The 23,397-nt window shown below is 32.9% G+C and overlaps 1 protein-coding gene across 2 annotated transcripts in view; it reads left to right on the plus strand.

Annotated features, from left to right (window-relative positions):
- LOC126100487 (fatty acyl-CoA reductase 1-like) overlaps window positions 1-23,397 on the plus strand; it is a 253,551-nt gene that overhangs the window by 140,379 nt on the left and 89,775 nt on the right. For both annotated transcript variants that reach the window (XM_049911094.1, XM_049911093.1), the window contains exon 6: window positions 14,266-14,458. In XM_049911094.1, coding sequence (XP_049767051.1) covers window positions 14,266-14,458 — 193 coding nt within the window. The remainder of the gene's footprint in view (window positions 1-14,265; window positions 14,459-23,397) is intronic.

Below are 23,397 nucleotides of genomic sequence, written 5' to 3' on the forward strand. Positions count from 1 at the left end.
GAGAGTGGAGAGTACTGTCACAATCTTGGATTATGACGTCAGTGCAACTGCATGTAGGAAACTGGCACTAGCAACTGCACTTGAATTCAAAAACATCGCAAGGTTGAATAGCATGTTCAAGGGCAATGTCCAACAGAGGTCGTCTTGCTATACTACTGCTAATATTCATGTTATAAAAATGTGTGTGTGTGTGTGTGTGTGTGTGTGAGAGAGAGAGAGAGAGAGAGAGAGAGAGAGAGAGAGAAAGAGAGAGAGGGTGTGTGTGTGTGTGTGTGTGTGTGTGTGTGTGTGTGTGTGTGTGTGTGTGTGTGTGTGTTTGTATGTGGTTTCACATCTCCTCCTATACCACTGGACTGGTCTGAACAACACTTACTATGCATATTCCTTACTGACAAGTAACAATCGCTATGGGTGTAAGGTCCATCTACCTATCATAATTAAGGAGATATGATGCCATAAACAATGAGATGTGTGAAAAACTGATGCATCATGCATGATGTATAAAAGTATTACTTCTGTGCTACTAACACCACTAGCAATTAATTTAAGATGTGCCACTAAATGCACCTACAAAAGTGCACTATACTATCACACATAGTTCAGGAGATATAACATCATAAACACTTAGATGAATGAAAAACTGCTGCATTGTGCATGATGTTTTACTGTTTTTATATTTTTTATATTAACTCTATATGCAACATATTTCACTCACAGAATCCACATATGCTGCTGAATGCAACTACAAGTGTATCATTTTAGGACATAAGAAAGATGTAACATCATAAACAACGAAATGATCGGAAAAATCCCGCATCATGCCTGAAAGTCGGATGTTTTTGTATGTTCTAGGCCAATAGATCAATCTTATAAAAAATAAAAATTACTCGTTAACACTCTTATTTTTTATTTTCCATCAGATTGATCTAGTGATCCAGAATATACCAAAACACCCTACATTCCCTTTTACCTAATAATAACAAAATAATATAATAATAGCTATAATAAAAAATCATTTATTTTATACACATTTCAGATAGGTGAATGTAATAAAACAAATAAAATGAATTAGTTAACAAAGTACATTATTTTTAGAATTTGTTTGTGAGCATAAATAAATGTATTAGTTAAGAAAAGTAAATTTTACATTGTGAACTCTATATCATTATTGCTATTTTTAAGTTTTTTCATTGCTTTATATTTCAGTTTCATTTGCCCTTTTCTAATTATTTCATGTTCCCAATGATAAATTAATTTGTAGTATCTATGTGGTTAAATAACTTTAAAATCATTATTAAGCTCCATACAAATTTTTTCTCCATATCTAGTATTTAAATATTCACAGTCAGTAATATTATATGAAACATTTATCTCTAGTTCAGTTATTTCTTTAATCTCTTTTGAGCTTTTTGATTACAGTCTCCATTTATATAGAAAAAATTATCAAATTTATATATAATAATTATTTATTAGATTTTCAGTAATGACTTACGACCATGTGGTATTGTAATTATTCTATTTTCTAAAATATATCTTTTACTATCATGAGGACTCAGTGTTGTTTTGTTACTTGAATTGTATATATTTCATGTTTTTTATTTTTAATTAAATTAAATTTTCTATATTGTTCTATATTATCAAACAAACAATTTTTATAATCTCCTAAACTTATTTTGTTTTTAATGACACATTTTTTAATTCCTTTAGATTTTTCTCTATTTTATCGCCAACTTTATAAGCATACATATTTGCTCTTAAACCACAAAATTCTTCCATTACATTCATCTTTCATCTTACCAACAACTTTCTTGTTTACTTGTGGAACACCATACATATTATCTATTGGATAATCACTTGTGTCAAAGTAATCAACCATTGATTTCATATCTTCATAGAAATGTTCTGTTTTAAAGTGCTAACTATAACAATCGATATTGTGATAACATAATTCAATATTTTTTCCATATTTAGGTTTCATAACAGTATAGTGAAAATCATACATTAATTCTTTAGTAATATCAAGTACACTTAGGTTTATTAAACATTAAATATTAGTTTAGTTTTATTCATATTGATAGCAGCAAGATTTTCATTAAATATAGTTCTTTGTGAAGCAAATTTTATGTCTTGTCTATTTCTTATATTTTCCATTGTTTTACCAAATACAGAATTATTCCTTAATTTATAGAAATCTATTTCAAAATCGTTTGTAGCTTTAGTCCTTAACCCTGTGTTTAGACCTATATACTTCTTGAAGCAATCAGATGGTTTACATTTTAAAACCTTATGTATTTTTGTAAGTTGCATTCCTAAAGATAAATATTGTTTAAGATTTCTATTATGTAGTAGATAATTACACTTTTTATATAAAGTAGTAATTAATTTACTTTCGTTTGTACCTGGAACAAATTTTGATTCATCTTTGTGTAAATCATGTAATTCTTTTGGATATTATAGATCTACTTCAAATATATATCCATCTTGACTAGTGTTCGAAATTTCATTTATTTATTTTAAAATTATTTGGTTCATCCCATAAATCCACCATATGGTAAATATTGGTTCATAGCATAACCATATACATGCAAAATGTAAAATATTTAGATTTATTATATGTTTTATTTTCTTCATTTGTAAGTGGTTTCATTTCTTCAATTTCAGAATATATTCTTCCATTTTTTTCAACTTCTTGTTTTCGACATTCTATAAATTTTGTATTACAATTTGGTCTTCTATAAACATCAGGATCTTTATAAGTTATATAACAAAATTTACTTGGTTGATGTATTTGATATTTCATAGTATATAGTGTTTCTGGATTTGGTCCACAATGATCCATTTTTGAAAGTAAACTTTCAGAATCAGCATAAATAACGAATGGAACTTTTGTGTAAATTGATAATTTTTAAAATACACATATTCTCCTTCACCTGGCTACTCAATTTTAATGGTTTATTAATTAAACAGATTGTATGATTATCTAATTTTTCTGTATACTAAAATATAGTAAACATAAATCACAAATAAGTTTTACTTCAATATGTTTAGTCATTTGACTTGATAGAAGTCTAAATAACTTTTTTGTATAACATTAATGTGAAATACCATTTTTCTTAAACTAAAGTAGATTTACATGTTTTTCTTTTTCACATTTTTAATTTTTAATGAATACATTTGATAATTTTCAACTTCATCAACAAATGAATAAATATTAATAGATACATTAATTATATACTCTAATCCTGGAATATGATTGACTAGTGCAGGAAATTCATAATTTTCGAGTTTGTTTCATCAAGATAAAGACCAACATTTTTACACTTCCTTATTCTATCAGAATGATCATCTACAGAAAAAAGCTGATTTTATAGCCAACAGAAAACACTTTTGATCATTATTTTTTACGTTAATACATGCATTGTTATTTTTAATTTTATGTTGTAATGCAATGTAAGATGAACCTCTTAGTGGAACATCTTTATAAATTTCTAGCTCTAAACAAATAATTCTATTTAATGTCCATCCTGATCCATATGCTTGAAAATTAGATAATTTTTCTAAATACTTCTTTTACTGTATTTGAAATTTTTATTAAAATATTCTTCTGTTAAAATAGTATAAAAGAATAAGAATGTTCTACGTGAATAAGTGTTTACTATGCTATTCAATAAATTATTTTATGTAATCCTATTGTAGTTATTGATTTTGGATATTGATGTCCTAAAATTAATTGTAATGTGTAAATCTACCATATAAAACATAGTGTCAACAAATATTACAATTTCACCATTTTGTCTTTAATATATTCCATCTATTTTTTGTAAATCATGTGGTAAAAATTGTAACTAATTATTTATTAACTTTATCGAAACCTACCTATTACGAAATGCAATTCCATTTGCAAATAGTAGGTGATCAAATTATTTAAGTTCACATAATGATTCAATTGTTTCAATTTATGTTGGTGATATTGTAGTAGTAGTTGTTGTTGTTGTAGTTACTTTTTTGTTGTTGTTCTATATAAACATTGAATAGCATCAATATAACATTGAAATAAATATAAATGTAAACCATTATAATAAGGATATATTATTAATTCAAAATTATCCGAATGTTCTAAGCCTAATGAACGACCAATTTCATATACTAAAACTTCAAATAGATTTGTCTGATATTTTGGTGTATTTTTATCAATTCCCAAGTACGAGTTTTCATCTTTATGTGTATGTACAGTATTTCGAATAGATCCTATTTCCTATCTGGAAACAAAGCATGACCTAATAGATCTCCATTTTCATCTAACTCCTTTGGAAAACTTTGACCATTAAATTCATATAAATGTATTCGTATTTAACCTGTAATTAAATATCAGGATCAATGATATTATGAATAAATTGAATACCACTGTATTTTTGCCATAAACTAAAAGCTGCATTGCTTACTTTCAGTTCTCTTTTATTTGCTCCTTTATAATTCCATATTATATTCTTTTTGTTCCATTTATACATACTAGTTCTATAACTATCAAATGAATCTTTTACTCCACATCTTGTTCATAAAACATAAATTTCTTCATTTAATTCACCAGTAACTTCAAGATTGTGTCTTAGTTGAAATAATATTAATATTTCTCTTAATAATTCATTCTAACTTGGGTTATTCCAGCTTTTGGTGAAATGTCTAACTAACCATCATCAAATAAATATTTAACTTTCTTGTTCTTCTACATTTATAAGCCTGGGGCAGCTAATATTTTCACAAACAGTATTAACACAAGCGTCTTCATTTAAATAGAATTAAATAATATCATACATAAAGTTCTTTCATTTACTATTTAATTTAATGATAAGTACAAACTACAAATTTCAGCTACTATTTTTATAACAACAAGCTTACATAGAAGAATAAGGAAGTGTTTATGGTTCTTGAAAAAAAGAATAATCCATGGTTTAATGCTAAAGGTGTTGCTGAGATTTTGGAATACAAAACCACAAATGAAGCAATAATGAAACATGTTGATTCAGAAGATAAAGTAAAATTTGATAATATTTGGAACATTGCGTTTTGCGAGCCCACATCAAGAATTAATAAAGAAACTATTTTCATCAATGAATCTCAATTATATTCTTTAATTTTAAAATAAAAAAAGAAGAAGCTATATTAAAACTTATTACAAAGATCAACTAAAACACAAAGATAGTTGTTTATAACAACTACAAGAATTGAATAAATTAAACACAGAGATAATTCAATTAAAGACATAGAAATGAAAGATGAGCATATTCTAAATTTGGGAGAAACAGTTAATACTGATTCAGAAATAATAGGTAAAAGAAATGAAAAAATAAATAGTTCATTACCACATGTAGTTCCTAAAACAATTAATGAAAAATTAAGACCAACATTCATTCTATTAAAATTATTTGATGATGAATGTGAATATAACTATTATATCACTATAACACAAAGAAAAAATTTACAGAAACAACTATATAAAATCAACGATAGACATCGAAATTGTGAAGAAAGGTTAAGATTGAATTTTAATCTTATGCAATAAATCTGTATCAACGAATGAAAGAAAATTTAAGGATTGTCTGTCACCTGAACAATTTCAATATTTTGAATAACTATACACAAGAACAATTGAATAATGATATAATTAGTCTTCATCAAGCTAAACTTCTATAAAATTACGTTATCTTTAGTTACCCAACTATTGTGTGAATTATCAGAACCTAACCATTCAACATAAACTTTTTTATCTTTCTTTTTAAAACTCTTTCAACTAAGTATACTTCTGGATATTTTGTTTTCTTAGTTCTTGTTCTTAAAAATTTCCTTTACATCTTTCTATTTATATGTAATTGGATTAGAATAAATAATATCTTCAATTTCTAATATAACTGTTGACCAATTAGCTGTATATCCTTTTCAAAAAGGCATTTAAGTAACTAATTCTAAATTTATATCCTTTTTTAAATTGAGTGTCAGCTAAAGCAGATTTCAGTCTACAACTACCTGTTTCATTAGATACAATGTTACTTATTTTCAATTTTTTTCATTTACTTCTATTGGTTTCATTTTTATTGTAGAATGATTTGTACTATTATATTCATCAATTAGAACTTTAACTAGATTTAACCTTTTATAATTTCCTTGTAAAGCAAATTTCTTCCACATCAATTCCTTAAGTGTTCTGTTAAATCGAACAACAGCAGATGCTTTTAATTCTGAAAAAGTTGAATAATGATTAATTTTATATTTCTTCATTAACTTTTTAAATTCTTTGTTATAAAATTCTTTACCATTAACTGTTTGTAAATTATTTGGTTTTCTATTTATAAAATTTTTTTTGAATGCATCGGCTTAATTATTACTTGTTTTATCTTTAATAGGAACAGTTATAAAACTTTATTTGTCTACCATTATTGATTGACTATTATTATTTATTTGTTATAGCTTATCAGCTACTCTTACTGTTATATCAAAATCATCAAAGTGTAAATCTCTATGTATATTTTAGTATATATGTATATTTAAGGATATAAGTATGAAACCATATTCAAAATTGTACATTTTTTGTTCACCACCTTCATAAAAGTAAATTCCATTATTTATTAATCATATACTTCTTCTTTAAGATTATGTAACTCTTCTAAGTGAGGAGTTAAATCTGCTTTGGAGAAATAATCTGAAAAAGCTTTTTCTAATTCTTTTTTGGTAAAATAACTATTTAACTGTGTTAAAATGTTTGCCTATCTGGTTTTTTTTAACATATTCTTTTTCTAAATATTGTTTGTTAACTACATCTTTCTCATCAACTGGATCATTTTCATTAAAAGACTTCTATTTTTAAAACCAATATACCCTTCAGTTATTTTAAAAACAACATTAAATTCTTTTTGAAATTGTTTCGTTGCATTTCTTGTCCTTGGATCTATTGATGATTGTAGTTGTTTAACAATATTTTCAATGTTTTCTAAATTTAATGAAGTTGCATTATGTACTGGTTCATTTTGTTTAAATAAATGTATCTTATTTCCAAAAATATACATGTATTAATTCTAAAATGTCATTAAAATTATGATTGGCATAAAGCAATTTAAAACAAACAGACATAAATGGCCACATATTATTCCATCAAAATTTTGTATTTTTTCTGTATTGTAGTATACTTCATTTTTTCCTAAATAGTTAAATAATTGATTTGGTATATTACCACCAAATGAGTGAATTACAACTTTTTTAAAATAATTTTTGTAGTAACAAATTCAATGTGTACCATTTACTATAAGACATTCAATTTTAAATGGTTTATTTGGTAATTCATCAATCATGTATACACCATGAAAGTGTTCAATTTTTAATTGTTTAGTAAGTTCTTGCATATCAAAATTACTTAATGCATTAGGATATTTATTAATTACTTTTACGAAATATTTTTGTTTTCTTTATTCCAGTTACTGCTTTCTTTTCCATTTCTAAGTTATGTCGTTTTTGTTCCTCTAATTCTTTATAAGGTTTCTTTTTGTTTATAACTGCATTTACAATTCCTGCAGATCCTCCAGCTAATAAAGCAATTGTTTCTAAACAAGGTAATGCAGCTAATAACTGTGGTAAAAAACCTCCTTCATGTTGTGTTAATCCTTTACCATCTTTCTTTTTTGTTAGATATTCAATAATTTTTTTCACAATAGGAATACCTAATTTCCCCCAACTATCTTTTCTTTTCTCTTTTTTGATCTGTTAAAAATGGTTGAACTGCATTTAACTGTTCTTATTTATCTTTAATTTAACTGATTTTGGTTTGGTTTTTACACTAGGTAGCAAAGTAAAATCAATTGTAAAATTTAGTCATTTATATAGTTAAAAATTTAAAAAAATATTTTTTATATAGTTTAAAAATTTTTATAATCCCCAACCACTTTCATTAACATCAATTCCCATTCCTAATTTTCGTTTTCTATAAATTATTCCTCTGCAGCAACTTTTTCACCAAATGAAGCATCACTTACATGCATTCTTTCTTTTGCAACTGACTTAAGTTCTTTATCAGCTTCATGTCTTTTTTCTATATCTTTATTATCTCTATAAAAATATCATATCTTTTACAAGCTTCATCTAATGGATTAATTCCTGGATCACCACAATTTAGTCTTTCTTCAAGTTTAGTGAACGGTTTGCAGTAATCCTGGTAGATGCATCTGAGGCATTGGAACATTATTTAAAACCCAATTTACTAATGCTTTTCCATACCTATCACTTTTCCAAAATGTATGTGGAAGATTATTTAAAAATCTAATCAAATATGGAATTCGTTTTGCATAATCAATTATAAAATCGCTAAATTTGTTTTAAATATCTTTGCAATACTAACTTTTCCATTATGATAATTTTTATTTCCAACTAATTCTTCACCATGAATTACTGCTAATCTGTCAATTAATGGTCTAACAACATTTAACCAAATATACTGAATTGATTTGTTTGTATATTTTTTAACTAAACCTTAGACTATATTTTTTTGTTTTTCAGGAGAACTAAAATCTAAAGAATCTATAGTTTCTTTTCTCCTTAAGTTTGGAATAAAATCTTCAACAATTGGTTTTAACAAATATAAATATTTATTAACTTTACTTGATCTTATTTTATTTGGATTATTATCAGAATGTAATGGTCCTGAGTTTAATAATATACATGCATAATTTGATAAATCTTCAACACTAATCTTTTCTTTTAAATCATTTATTGTAATTTGTTTTTCAGTTAAAAGTCTAATTGATTAATCTGCACCTTCATACGTTTTTTCGATAGCATCAATAAGGAGTTAATCTTCCTTTTTATATTTCTCATATTCTGTTCTTGATTGCTTTTTCCAAAGCTTAAATTTTTCTTTCAATCCCTCAGCTTTCTTTCTATTTTGTTTAACTTTTTTAACAACTTCTTCATCATACTTTACACACTTTTCTTAAGGTAGAAAAACATTAGTTATGTTTAAATTTATGTTTATGTTAATGTTTACATTTATGTTTATCTTTACAATTATGTTTATGTTTAATGTTAAAGTTAATGTTCATGTTTTGATTTAATGTCTATGGAATTAAGAAATGTATTTTATTCCTAAATATACCTTGATTTGGTTTTCTAGACACATCTATTGTGAAAAATCCAAACTCATCATTCCTACATTTACTACACATTTCTTTAAAGTTAACAAACTTTAAGTCTCCACCAACAAACTCATGATAAATGTGATTTAAATTTCTATCATCTTGTTTAAATATATTTACAAAATTTAAATTATCTCTAACTACTGGTTTTGGTATTTCTGAATAAGTTGGAGCTATGCAAAAACAATCTATACCTATCTGCCTACCTGTAGTAAAATAATCTCTTACAATATCATGATTTTCTAAAATAAAATCATCAAACACAACAACTGAATTTCCTTCACATTCATGTAAAGGAATCATATCTTCATTCTTTTCAATAAAACTAACATTTTGTTTACTAATTTCGTGTTCAATTTTTTATACTGTTTTATAAATTCTTGATACTTATATTCTAAACTTTTTGAATAAATATATAAATGTTTAATTTTATTCCAATTGAACCATCCTGGAGCTAAAATATAATTATCAATCAATAATGTTGTTTTACCACAACCACTTGGTCGAATTACTGCACATCTCATAGAATTTGGTAAAAATTTATCATGTTTGTTTTTAAACTTATTTTCTGTAATTTTTCACTTTTAATTCCCATTTGAATTTGTTCATTTATTTAATAATTTTTTTCAGTAGCAAATGCGTAGAAAATTTCAACTTAGTGATAAATCTTCAATACATAGAAAGAGATTAACTGTCCCATACATGATAGTTATTCCTATGTTTCATTAGTTGGTTTTTATATAACTTTTTTACTTCCATATATTACAATAACAAAAATAAACTTTATTGTGATAGAGAAATGATAGAGATTCCTGTAGGTCAATATAGTTTTAAAAATTTGAAAAATTATGCATTCGAAATAACCTAATATAAACATTAAAGCATATAAAATTATTAATAGAATAATTATTGAAAATGATGTAGAACTGTATATGCATATAGAAGATAGTATTGGATGTTTACATGGTTTTAGTAATCAATTTGTTGAAGCTAATGAAAAAGCCATAGTTAAAGATACTCCTAAAATAATTCCTTTTCAATTAATAAAGATAAATTTTAATCTTCCTGATGGAATATATGTAAAACATGATGATCAATTTCATAAAGAAACTAATATTATTGCTTCATTTAAACATAATGCAGAGTTTGGTGAGCCAATAATTTACTAACCAAAATATCCTGTAAATGTTCCTATTTTTAATACAATTCAAGATACAGAAGTTATTGTAACTGATGAAAATGATATTTTAACTGACTTTAATGGTGCTGCTGTAAAAGTTATTTTAGAAATATCTTGATATGTTAGTAAATTTTTTTCTTAATGAATAAGTAATTGCTGAAAGAATTATTAATAAAATTGAAAGTTCTCAGTTTTTCGCATCCCCTGTGAATGAGAAAACTGAAAATAATTTAATGTTCATAACAAAGATACAGAAATTGATTGGTTATGGTTGTCTTCATCCAAATCATGCACAATTGTACATGAATTTTAGTATTGTTGGAAGTGATGGAACAAATTATCCAACTTATGATTGAAAATCAAATAAAAAATTAATTGATAATTATGTAGCTAATTTTTTTTATTTTGTAACAAGAAAGAAAGGAAATAATATTTTATCTAGAATTGAACATCCTTTTATTTCATCTACAGTTTTGTTACATTTAACTTATAACTTTCTTATAAAGAAATTATGTGGAAAGGAGATTTAACTGTAATTCTTACACATATTCCATCTCCTGGAGATGTAATTCTTTATTGGGCTGATAAAAATGTTGCTGGAATTGAAATAAAAGTTACTGCTCCTAAAGAAGATAAAATTGTTATAGAATATATGGAAATTCGTGTTCCTGTTGTTAAATATGAACCAAATTACGAACCTGAGCAATATGAAAATTTTCTTAAAAATTCGAAAATACCTATTTATTTTTAAGAACTTCAAACAGGAGAAGTTGCTGGTTTATCTAATAGAAACAGTTTTGAACCAGATACTACAAATTACTATAACACACATATTCGATATGCTATATTTTGTATTTGTTGTATTTCAGGCAAATCATAAAAATAATCAATTAGTTCCAAAATGAGATTCTCACTCTGCCACAGAGTGTGCACTGATATGAAACTTCGTGGCAGATTAAAACTGTGTGCTCGACTGAGACTCGAACTCGGAACCTTTGCCTTTCGCAGACAAGTGCTCTACCATCTGAGCTACCGAAGCACGACTCACACCCAGTATTCACAGCTTTCCTTCTGCCAGTATCTCGTCTCCTACCTTCCAAACTTTACAGAAGCTCTTCTGCAAACCTTGCAGAACTAGCGCTCCTGAAAATTCTGGAAACATCCCCCAGGCTGTGGCTAATCTATCTCTCTGCAGTATCCTTTCTTTCAGGAGTGCTAGTTCTGCAAGGTTCGCATAAGAGCTCCTGTAAAGTTTGGAAGGTAGGAGACGAGATACTGGCAGAAGTAAAGCTGTGAGAACCGGGTGTGACTTGTGCTTCGGTAGCTCAGATGGTAGAGCACTTGCCCGCGAAAGGCAAAGGTCCCGAGTTCGAGTCTCGGTCGGGCACACAGTTTTAATCTGCCAGGAAGTTTCAATCGATTAGTTGATTCAATATTATTTGATCATGTTAAACTACAGAATCTTTATTTAAAAAATGGTAGGAATGAAGTTTTTCCTCAAGAAATGTGGAATATTAATCCGCCAAATAATTTTCTAGAAGCATAGGATGCATTTTTAGATTTTAAACGAATTACTTCACTAAAATCAGGTACTGATATTAGTCCACTTAGTTTTATAAATAATTATCCAATTTATGTAATTAATAAGACACATAGAAAGAATGTTGTAACTACACAAAAGACAACTATAAAACTTCGTGCATCCTTTAATGATAAAATTCCAAATGATACACTCACTTATGTAATTATGTATGGTAAAAATCTTACATATGATGCACAACATAGATTAATTACTGAAAATTTTTAATTATTAATATTTGCTTCTATATAAATGAATGAAAAAGTAAAAAAAATTATAATTGTGTTAACTTCATGCTGATACACATTTCTGAAACATTAATAGAGACATAAAAAAATTAAAACTGAAAATTTTAGTATCTTACTTTTAAATTATTCTTGATTTTATTCATTATATTTTTTCTGGATAGCACTTTTAATGTAGACTATGTTAGAATTTTGTATTTTCAAAATCGGTTAAAATTTGGCTGAGAAATCGTCACTTAATCTAAAGTCAAAAAGTGCTGAGTCATGAAAATCGATTTTTTTGTTTATTAAGTTATTTTGGTGAAAATCGGTACATGGCCTATTGTAGTTTCCAGACAAATGTATTTGATGAAAAAATTCGGTCTTTTGCATTTAATAACAAAAAATTGGGTTTTTTGCGTTTTTTGTATTTATAGCTCTCCACTTGTTGCATTTTATATGTTTCAAGCTGTACTTTCAGAACAGTATAGTAATCTATGATTGCTAGTGTGAACAAACTAGATATTAACTTCTGTCAACAGATTGCACTGAAGTAAGTTCATTTACTTTAATGTGGGAATATATTTTACTTTAGATATAATTTTCTCTAGTCTTGTTTTTAATTTTGTTGTTCAAAATCACATTCGTCAATTGTTTACGTTTTTTCTCCAATTTTAAAATAGGTTAATGTAAAGAAAATAATGAATTTGATCCTGAGATAGATTGATGAAGAAGTTGATTTTTAGAAGATACTTTGTCAGTAGAACTCCAACTATATATACATTCTTCAAGCTCTTTTACTTCAGCCAAACTTCACACAATCGTTGACCAATGAGGCTGTGCATATCAAAGGCCATTATAATGTATTTATGTGAAGAGTGCTAGTAATTTGGCTAAAACATCCACTTGCCTATGTACATAATAACAGCCCAAATAAAAGAAGTGGTTCTGTTAATTCAGAACTTAGTCTTTGTGCAGTTTTTGAAAATCGATAAAATTTTTAATATAATTTCCTTTTATTAACTATTACATTTTAATAATTTTCTTATGTTCACAATACGATTTTTTAAAATAATTTACTTTGTTAACTAATTCATTTTTTTAATTTTATTACGTTCACCTATGGGAAATGTATATGAAATAAATGATTTTTAATTATAGCTATTATTATATTACTATCACGTAAAAGTGAAAGTAGGGTGTTTTTGTATGTTCTGGATTATTAGTTAATTCTTATGGAAAATAAAAAATTCGAGTGTTAACGAGTAATATTTTATTTTGTATAAGATTGACCTATTGGCCCAGAATATAGAAAAACATCCTACTCCTGAAGTTTGAATACCTTCATTCCTTACTGCTGATACACTCATACAGTCTAGTCAACTTAAGGAAACACCTGACATATGGCAGCCATTTGGCCAGCTTTGACTTTTGAAGCGTAAGCGACTCTACACGTAACTATCGCCGTATACAGAGGTATGAAGAGGCGTCGCCATAGAGACATTTACAAAACACGTTATAGACACGCAGTGCAGCTGACCCAAATGTACAGAAACTGTCCAGGATCATATTTCTTAATTTGGATGCTGCACTTGTCCAGTTGTCCATTATGCCCATTTCTTTATATGAGTGTTTCATTATCTTAAAAGTGTTATCACAGTTATGTGAAAATGAATATTTTTCGGCACTTCACTACACACACAGTTCATTTTTTCCGTTTCCAATAGACTATTGGCAACCTAAATACCCCAGCAAGTGTTCCATAAACGTAAATCGGTTATAAACGTAAGGTGACCTTCTTATTTTCTGTCAAGAAACTAAACTGTTTTATTTCCCTCACACTCACCTATCTCACTTCACAAATGGCGCCTGCCTTTCTTTTCCTGTTTGTTACTTACAGGAATGGGAAAGAGGGCTACTCGTAATAAGATTTCGTCAAGTACACTACCTGGAATGTTGAGTGCGATCTCTTACATTTCGTACACGACTGTCCATCTCTTCCTCATAACCTGGAACCATTTGTACTGCTCAAGTCTTTAATAGATATATTTCATAGCAGAGAACATTACTTGAAGAAAAAGCTGTTTTGAACAACTTTCTTTCCGACAGTGGTATTGGCCTGGAAAGAGCCGCTGGAAGGGTGGGTACCGAATATGAATGGACCCCTCGGCTTCCTCGTAGCTGGTGGGAAAGGCGTACTGAGGGCTATATTAGCAGACTTCAGCCTCTCATCAGACCTCATACCCATCGACTGCACAGTGAACGCCATCATCACAGTGGCGTGGCATGTTGCAGAAACGAGGTAAACATTGCACCGAATTACTGTCCTTATGAGCTACTAGATTTCGTAATATTTCTTTGCATGCTCGCCGCATGGAGTGGCTGCGCGGTTTGAGCCGCCAAGTCACAGATTTCACGGCCACTCTCACAGGAGTTTCGAGTCCTCCCTCGGGCATGGCTGTGTGTGTTGTTCTTAGCATAAGTTAGATTAAGGTTAGTTCAAGTAGTGTGTAAGTCTAGGAACCAATTTCCTCAGCAGTTTGGTGCCTTAGGAATCCACACACATTTGAGCATTCTTTGCGTGCTTTGTACTATCTTACAACCGTTTGAAACTGCCCATTTTTTCCTTTTACACATGTGACATACGCCTGCAACTTCTTGGCGTGTAGAGCATTCACAAAACGTCCGATTGGCGGAAATGAATGAGGAAGGAGTAAAGTGCCGGGATCTCCACGCAGTTTAATGGCAGGGCCCTTGTGATTGGCAGAGAGAGTTTCCTCAAAATAAGAGGAACGCTCCTATTGGTCGAAAAAGCCGTGACATGGAGAACGACAGAACTCAGGTGGGAAGACAGTTCGGCTATGAGAAAGACAACAGCAAAATTTTCGGGGACTCTTCTCTGAACTGGCGTGAAGTGCAGAATGGGGCCCATGATCTCTGTATGACGCAGAGGAGAAATTTGTGTGAACACTGTGTTCACTGTGGCTGACATTTAGTTAGATATTAGCTGTAGCGTCGTTGTACTCCAACTGTGGAGAAACGAACCAGCATGTTAGTTAACCGTTCTTGCGAGGACTAAGAGTGCATTTTAATATGCACGCTGCTCCAGTCATGCTCGTGCATATCGCCATATTCCAAGACTAGGGATGAGTACACGTTTTCTCGTATAACGAGAAACATACGGAGAGTTTCTGTTGGAAAAATCAGCAAAGGCTTAATTACATTTTATACGAATTTCAGAGGGAGAGAGCAGCCATGGCTACGACAGCTCATCGCAGCTAAGGTAAATACCGCGAGCAGAGGCGTAAGAATATTGGTTCACCAGCTTGCGTCCACTGTAAACTCTACATCTACATTTCTACATCTACATTTATACTCCGCAAGCCACCCAACGGTGTGTGGCGGAGGGCACTTTACGTGCCACTGTCATTACCTCCCTTTCCTGTTCCAGTCGCGTATGGTTCGCGGGAAGAACGACTGTCTGAAAGCCTCTGTGCGCGCTCTAATCTCTCTAATTTTACATTCGTGATCTCCTCGGGAGGTATAAGTAGGGGGAAGCAATATATTCGATACCTCATCCAGAAACGAACCCTCTCGAAACCTGGCGAGCAAGCTACACCGCGATGCAGAGCGCCTCTCTTGCAGAGTCTGCCACTTGAGTTTGTTAAACATCTCCGTAACGCTATCACGGTTACCAAATAACCCTGTGACGAAACGCGCCGCTCTTCTTTGGATCTTCTCTATCTCCTCCGTCAACCCGATCTGGTACGGATCCCACACTGATGAGCAATACTCAAGTATAGGTCGAACGAGTGTTTTGTAAGCCACCTCCTTTGTTGATGGACTACATTTTCTAAGGACTCTCCCAATGAATCTCAACCTGGTACCAGCCTTACCAACAATTAATTTTATATGATCATTCCACTTCAAATCGTTCCGCATGCATACTCCGAGATATTTTACAGAAGTAACTGCTACCAGTGTTTGTTCCGCTATCATATAATCATACAATAAAGGATCCTTCTTTCTATGTATTCGCAATACATTACATTTGTCTATGTTAAGGGTCAGTTGACCTTGGGTAGTCTTTTGCTCAACTTATCACAAAACTAACCATCCCCCATTGTCTTGATTGTCATCCTAAATAGTACCAAACTTTGAACTGGAATAGGATGATTTATCGTAGTACTGGTCAACATAATGACGTAGTCGTAAGAATAATTTTGTAAAGAAACTTCTATGTAAAATTTACCATTGTTGTGTTTAGGATTATTTCACTATCTGAGAACGAGATGTGTTCATTCGACAACTGTCGTAACATTGTCACAGTGTAGACGTTGTAAATGTGTGTATTTCTGTGATGAGATTGCAACATTAAACCAAAAATATTTTTATAGCCTATTGGCTGGCTGGCTCTGAGCACTATGGGACTTAACAGCTATGGTCATCAGTCCCCTAGAACTTAGAACTACTTAAACCTAACTAACCTAAGGACAGCACACAACACCCAGCCATCACGAGGCAGAGAAAATCCCTGACCCCGCCGGGAATCGAACCCGGGAACCCGGGCGTGGGAAGCGAGAACGCTACCGCACGACCACGAGATGCGGGCTTTTATAGCCTATACAGTTATTGTTGTGACCTCAAAACCTTACAGGATCGCGACCTCACCAACATGGCAATTGGTCTGCCTAGATGGCAATTAGTCAAATTAGAAAGGGAAATTAAAGTATTTGAATTGGAAAAAAACTAACTTTTTGTTTTGCTGTTTTTGTGATGAGGTTACTCAATGTATCTGTATGTACAGTGGTCAGAATACAGTAAATGTGTGATCTAATGGGTAGAAAAGTTGTATTAATAAATAAGATAATGGTTATGTTTGTGTAAAAGTAACTTGTGCTTGACCTTGCTGGCGCGCGCAAAGTTATTCACGGCGTTGTTGAGTTGGTTTGAAATTCTACAAACAGTGGACGTCGTTGTTAATTATGTGTTCATAGTGAAACTTTCTATGATATTTTGGAAACGTGTAAGACCATATAACATGATGTTGACGAGAGCTCAGGCTCGCGCAATTCGAGAAACACAGAGGTTAGTTAGAAGATCGGATATAGCGGAAGAATGTAGATTATCGCAGATAGGGAAAACTAAAGATATTGATAGAATAGAGATTGATGTACCACAAAAAGTATCGAGTCCGAGTCACTGAACGGAACGTAGTAATAGTGCAGAGGGGATGGTGGTAGTTGCGCTCTTGGTATCACAGTCTGAGAATGCAAGAAAACAAACAAATGACGGATCTAGTGGGTCAGAAGGAGAGTCAGAGGACGAGCAATTTCAGTATGATGAACCAAACATAGTAAATCTAATTCATACAGGGCAGTTTCCAACAGAAAGAATGTGTGTAAGTACATCCACACTATGTATGGAAGTTGGTGAGACACCACATGAAAGACGCCAACAGCAAGATTTACATGAAATAGTGACAGGTGACGATGGGGAACAGTCAGGTAGTATGTCCGCAATATTGAAGCAACTCATTATGGTCGTAAAGCAGACAAATGCAAGGTTATCAGGCTTAAGACTTGAGATAGATTTAAAAACTGAAACAGATCCAAGGTTAGCAGATTTAAGAACGGAGACAAATGCTGCGTTAAATAGTCTTAGATTTGAAACCTATGCCGGATTTAAAAATAGTCCGCGGAGATCAGCAGAAACTACGAACAGAAGTTAATGAACAGTTTATTGAAATCCGGAGAGAGGCGAGAGACTCGTGCGGGTTTATACAGACGTTAAAGGCTGACCAGGAAAAGATGCTTTCTGACGTGGTGCAGGATGCAGTGTCTAATGTTAATCAAAGAGTTGATAATTTAGCACGTTAGACGTCAGTAAGGCGCAACAAATCGCGGAAGAGCTCAATGTCAGAAAACGTGTCGCGCGAGCCGCGTTAACAAGATTCGATACACGCATTGAAAACATCATCTCGAAAAATCAGAAACACTATAAACAGTTTCGTACACAACTGAATCAGTGTATCGAGAACCGTACAGAAAGCAGTAGTGTGGCAACGGAATCAGTGCTATCATCCGACATAGTGATGGACAGAAATCCAGAAGTAAACAAGTCAGTTGTGCAATCTTCCGTAGCAGTAGCGGAAACACATTAAAGCCATGAGATTCCAATTGTATATGCACAAGAGGTTGCATCAATAATTACAGAAATGAAACAGAGGCAAATGGGAAGAGAACAGTTAACACAGGTGAGCAAAGTAAGTAATGTACGGTCACAACAGACGAAGTGGGAAACGGTAAACGCGCGGAGTAATGGTTATAATAAAATAGATATCATGTGAAATAGAGAATAGGTAAGGATGTAAGAGAAGTAAGATAATCAAATCAGGGACAAACATTGTATTAGATATGAAGTCAGCAGACAAGGTGCAGCATCATTGCGGCAGGACTGAGGAAAGGAAGAGTATCAAGTCAGGGAGAAACATTGTATTAGATATGAAGTCAGCAGACAAGGTGCAGCATCATCGCGGCCAGATCGACGGCAGGACTGAGGAGAGCGGCTTGGCGTGAGGGGTAAGGGACACTGAGTCTGAGTGCCAGGTATGTCAGCTTACGAGATGACGATAGAAAAGGCCTTGGTGGAAGCAACGGTCCAAGAGGATTACACCTCTGGGGAAAAGTTTGGAGCGCTACAGCGCATCTTGGATACAATCAACAAGTACCCTGAGGTGAGCTTCTTTCATATGAAGGCCACATACAAGAGTTGTAGCAATGGTTTTGCGAAAGTGTTAGATGCTTGGCACTTCTGTCGCGAACTGTTTACGCAGCATATGGAGAGATGATTGATGTCCACTGAACCGGAACGGAGGCGGACATATTACAGCAAGGACGAGTGGGTGTTTAAATTCACCAGAGGAAGAAGAAGAGAAGCGTTTCTGTAACTCAACGTGCAGAACAGCTGAAACTTATATCAGACCACACGGAATTCAACATCTGCGAAACAACCCTTGAATACTCATGGGACGAAGGAAGAAAACGATGGAAGGCTGTCCAATCTATCTAGATGAAAACCCGAATACAATAAAAGAATACACAACAATTTCAAAGAAGACGCCATAAGATTAAACGATAACGAGATTAAACAGGTCTTCAATTCCAATTCCCGGTCCAGAGAAGAACGAAGACACAAGTAAGAAGACAGAAGGATTCACCAAGAACAGAAGATGCCACACAGAAGATTTGAAAGAAGGAAGAGCCTGGACCAAAAGAGATCAAGAAACCTTTTCAAATCCCTTCCCATACAACACCATTCGTGAATTTAACTAACAACGAGAATCCTATTTAACTGTTCCAGCAGTATAAATATCCGATATTCATTATGGCAGATTGAAGCATTCTCAGATGTCATACTGAGAAATAGGAGATGACTACTCGTATGAATACCTAGAGACGAATTGACCAACGATGAACCGACATGTAGATTCGACGAATGAATAAGAAATGCTTTATGCTGCCAAAAACGTATCTCCAATTCAACGTCACCATGAGCGCATGAAAAATGGAACAAAGGCAACCACGCATTCACAACACGCTCATACTTCCAGCAACCTCTCTCTGTGCTGATCGTCACTCCATGCTCAACAGAAACGAGGCGAGGCACATGCCAATCGTCATTCCATGTTCAACGGAGACACAGAGAGGCACACAGCTGACCGTCGTTCCATGTTCGACGGGGGCACATCGTAACACATGAAAAAAAGTGACGATTTCAATGAACCATGTTAAAGATGTAGGAGATGGAACTGTCTGTGACAGATTGCTATCCAAACAAACTGAAAAAAGGGATAATTTTTACAATTGTGTTAAAAATATTTCAATTTGAAGAGTTTTCGGTGTTAGCAATAGATCTTTATTAACAGTGTTTCTAAATCTTTAATCTTGACACATCAATAATATTTCCTTCTATTTCATATTTTTCAAATTAAGAAAGCATAAAATTTCATTTCTTGGGGGGTTAAGATTCTAATGTGTGATATATTTGTCAAATATATAGGATATATAAATGTGAATTGGTTTAGCTATTGATAGATGTCAATTTAAATTTTGTAAAGCAATTAGTAGGTTTAGAAATTCAATATGTTTGTAAAAGTCAAATTTGAAAATTTTTGTAAAGTGTAGATTTAAGTCTTTTGGGGAATATAAACATGTCTATGAATAGAATTATGCCAGTAAAGTCATGGGAATGATTCGGTTGAGTTTAACATAGATCACAAAGATTTATTGCAAGAAATGAAACATTCTTAGATTACAAAAAAAAAATTCTTAGATTACAATTTATATGAAAGCCGGAGATAAAGTGAAAAATATTGAAAAAGGAGAGGATAATGTTAAATTTAGGTTTTCTCAGTTTCAATACATACTCATCATAATTTAACATAAATTAGTTAATCAAAAACAGATAAATCTCAAAGATAAGATTTTACAGCTGATACAAATTTATAGATAAGGTCAAATGGTTTGAATTTAAATTAAAATTGAAATGTAGCCAACTATATTGAAAGAAAAGGAAACATAGGAAGAGTTTCTGTTGGAAAAATCAGAAAAGGCTTAATTAGTTTTTATACGAATTTCAGAGGGCGAGAGCAGCCACGCAGACGACTGCTCGTCGCAACTAATGTAAATACCGCAAGCAGAGGCGTAAGCCTGTTGGTTCACCAGCTTGCGTCCATTGTAAACTCGAGCGATCTTGGGTAGTCTTTTGCTCAACTTGTCACAAAACTAACCATCCTCTGCAGACTTGACTGTCATCCTAAATAGTACCAAACCTTCAATCCGAATCGGACTATTTATCGTAGTACTGGCCAACATCATGACGTAGTCGTAAGAATAATTTTGTAAGGAAACTTCCATGTAAAATTTACCATTGTTGTATTTAGGATTATTTCACTCTCTGAGGACGAGATGCGTTCGTTTGACAACAGTCGTAACATTGTCACATTGTAAACTTTGTAAATGCGTGTATTTCTGTGATAAGATTGTAACATTAAACCAAAAGTATCTACAGCCTACCCAGATGTTATGATAATCAATCAAGACCCTACGCTGCCGACAGGCATTGATATACATCAATAGGGACAGTTGAAAATTTTTACCAGAATCGGGACTCGAACACAGGATCTCCTGCTTACATGGCAGACGCTCTATCCATCATTTTTTCTTTCTTTTTTTCCTAAAAAAAGAAACGAAACAAAATCATAGCCATCCCTACGGGTCACGGCCACTTGTCTCCCTGCCAAACAAAAATGTACTCTTACCTCTTCAGGCGTTGCCTTCCTGACTATATGTAACCGCCCCCCATCTAAAATATGAAGAAACCACACTATACGGGACTAACGTGTGTGCGTCAACCCACAAAAACACGATGAAAGGAAGGGGGGAAGGGTATTTCTAGGAGGGTGCGGAAGGTAGTTTTTTAAATTTTATTTGTTGTTTTTTTTATTTTTTTGTTTATTTATATAGATATCAATGTGTGAACAGTCATAGTTAATCAAGACTGGAAAACTAAAACAGAATGAAGACACCATCGAAGATAGTAAACATAAATAACATGAAAATAAAGCTACCACTTCGTAGTTAGGCTTCCCAGCGACTGCGCCCACTAATAAAGATAGTTCAATATATGATCGTTTGCAGTTCGTTCTGACCTCATCTACCACTGCCTTGAACATTCCCGCTACACGGCGGGCTATGAAAGGCACTCCATAGGTAGTTTGCGAAGCTTTGTCGATATCTGGTATGCCCAGAAATAGCATGATGTCTTCCTTGCAAATAGAGCCAGAAGTCAAGTAAATTCTTGTGTCCGTCACGATAGAGGTAATGGACCGCATGTCCACGTATCCAAGTGACGGAGTTGGTCCGAGTCTTGGGGTAAAGTGTCTCATCCGGAAACAATAAAATGCGTGCAGATATATGCTCCGGCCTAACTCGCAAGAGATAAGCCAGCATCTGACGCACGAGGTGCCAAACCGGTTCCGCCTCTCCACAGCTGACGCGGTGCTCGTCAGAATCCCATATCATTTAGCTACAATATAGCAGGTCAGCAACTGGAAGCAGTTAATTCCATAAATTATCTGGGAGTACGTATTAGGAGTGATTTAAAATGGAATGATCATATAAAGTTGGTCGTAGGTAAAGCAGATGCCAGACTGAGATTCATTGGAAGAATCCTAAGGAAATGCAACTGAAAACAAAGGAAGTAGGTTACAGTACGCTTGTTCGCCCACCGCTTGAATACTCCTCAGCAATGTGGGATCCGTATCAGATAGGGTTGATAGAAGAGATAGAAAAGATCCAACGGAGAGTAGTGCGCTTCGTTACAGGATCATTTAGTAACCGCGAAAGCGTTACGGAGATGATAGATAAATTCCAGTGGAAGACTCTGCAGGAGAAACGCTCAATAGCTCGGTACGGGCTTTTGTTGAAGTTTCGAGGAGTCAAGCAGTATATTGCTCCCTCCTACGTATATGTCGCCAAGAGACCATGAGGATAAAATCAGAGAGATTGGAGCCCATACATAGGCGTACCGACAATCCTTCTTTCCACGAACAATACGAGACTGGTATAGAAGGGAGAACCGATAGATGTACTCAAGGTACCCTCCGCCACACACCGTCAGGTGGCTTGCGGAGTATGGATGTAGATGTAGATGTACTGTATTACAACCCGCACAATTAGAAGAGTCTTCCATGTGGATATTGTAGAGACGCTCATGTGTCACCAGCTTCCCATTAACGACTCCGTACCATTGGGAAACAACATCGGAATCAAGCATGGCATCGTGTACTGTCTTCCACACCGCGCGCCACCGTACGACAGGATATTTTCGTTCGACCACATTTAGGGGGTGGCGTTGCAGCATGTCTTGATATAGACGTCGAGTTGTGGGCATTCGTGGTGTCGTGAGCGCTACACTGGAATAACTTTGTTCTAAATAGAAACGTCCTATATAAAAGAGGGGCGCTGGCATGTCCTGTAGTGGCACCGGCGCTCTTAGTGAAGCAGGTAAGCAGGTCGTAGCGCCATCAGAAGCAAACTCGTGAGGCTTGTAGGACAACGGCGCAGCAGACATAAATGTGAGCTAACATAAAGGGCAATGGCCCTGTCATGGACGTTAACTAGGCCGAGACCACCTTTTTCCTTGGAGAGGGTATCTGATCTGATGCTACGCGCCAAT

The sequence above is a fragment of the Schistocerca cancellata genome, chromosome 9 (assembly GCF_023864275.1).
Source record: "Schistocerca cancellata isolate TAMUIC-IGC-003103 chromosome 9, iqSchCanc2.1, whole genome shotgun sequence".
Lineage (NCBI taxonomy): Eukaryota > Metazoa > Arthropoda > Insecta > Orthoptera > Acrididae > Schistocerca > Schistocerca cancellata.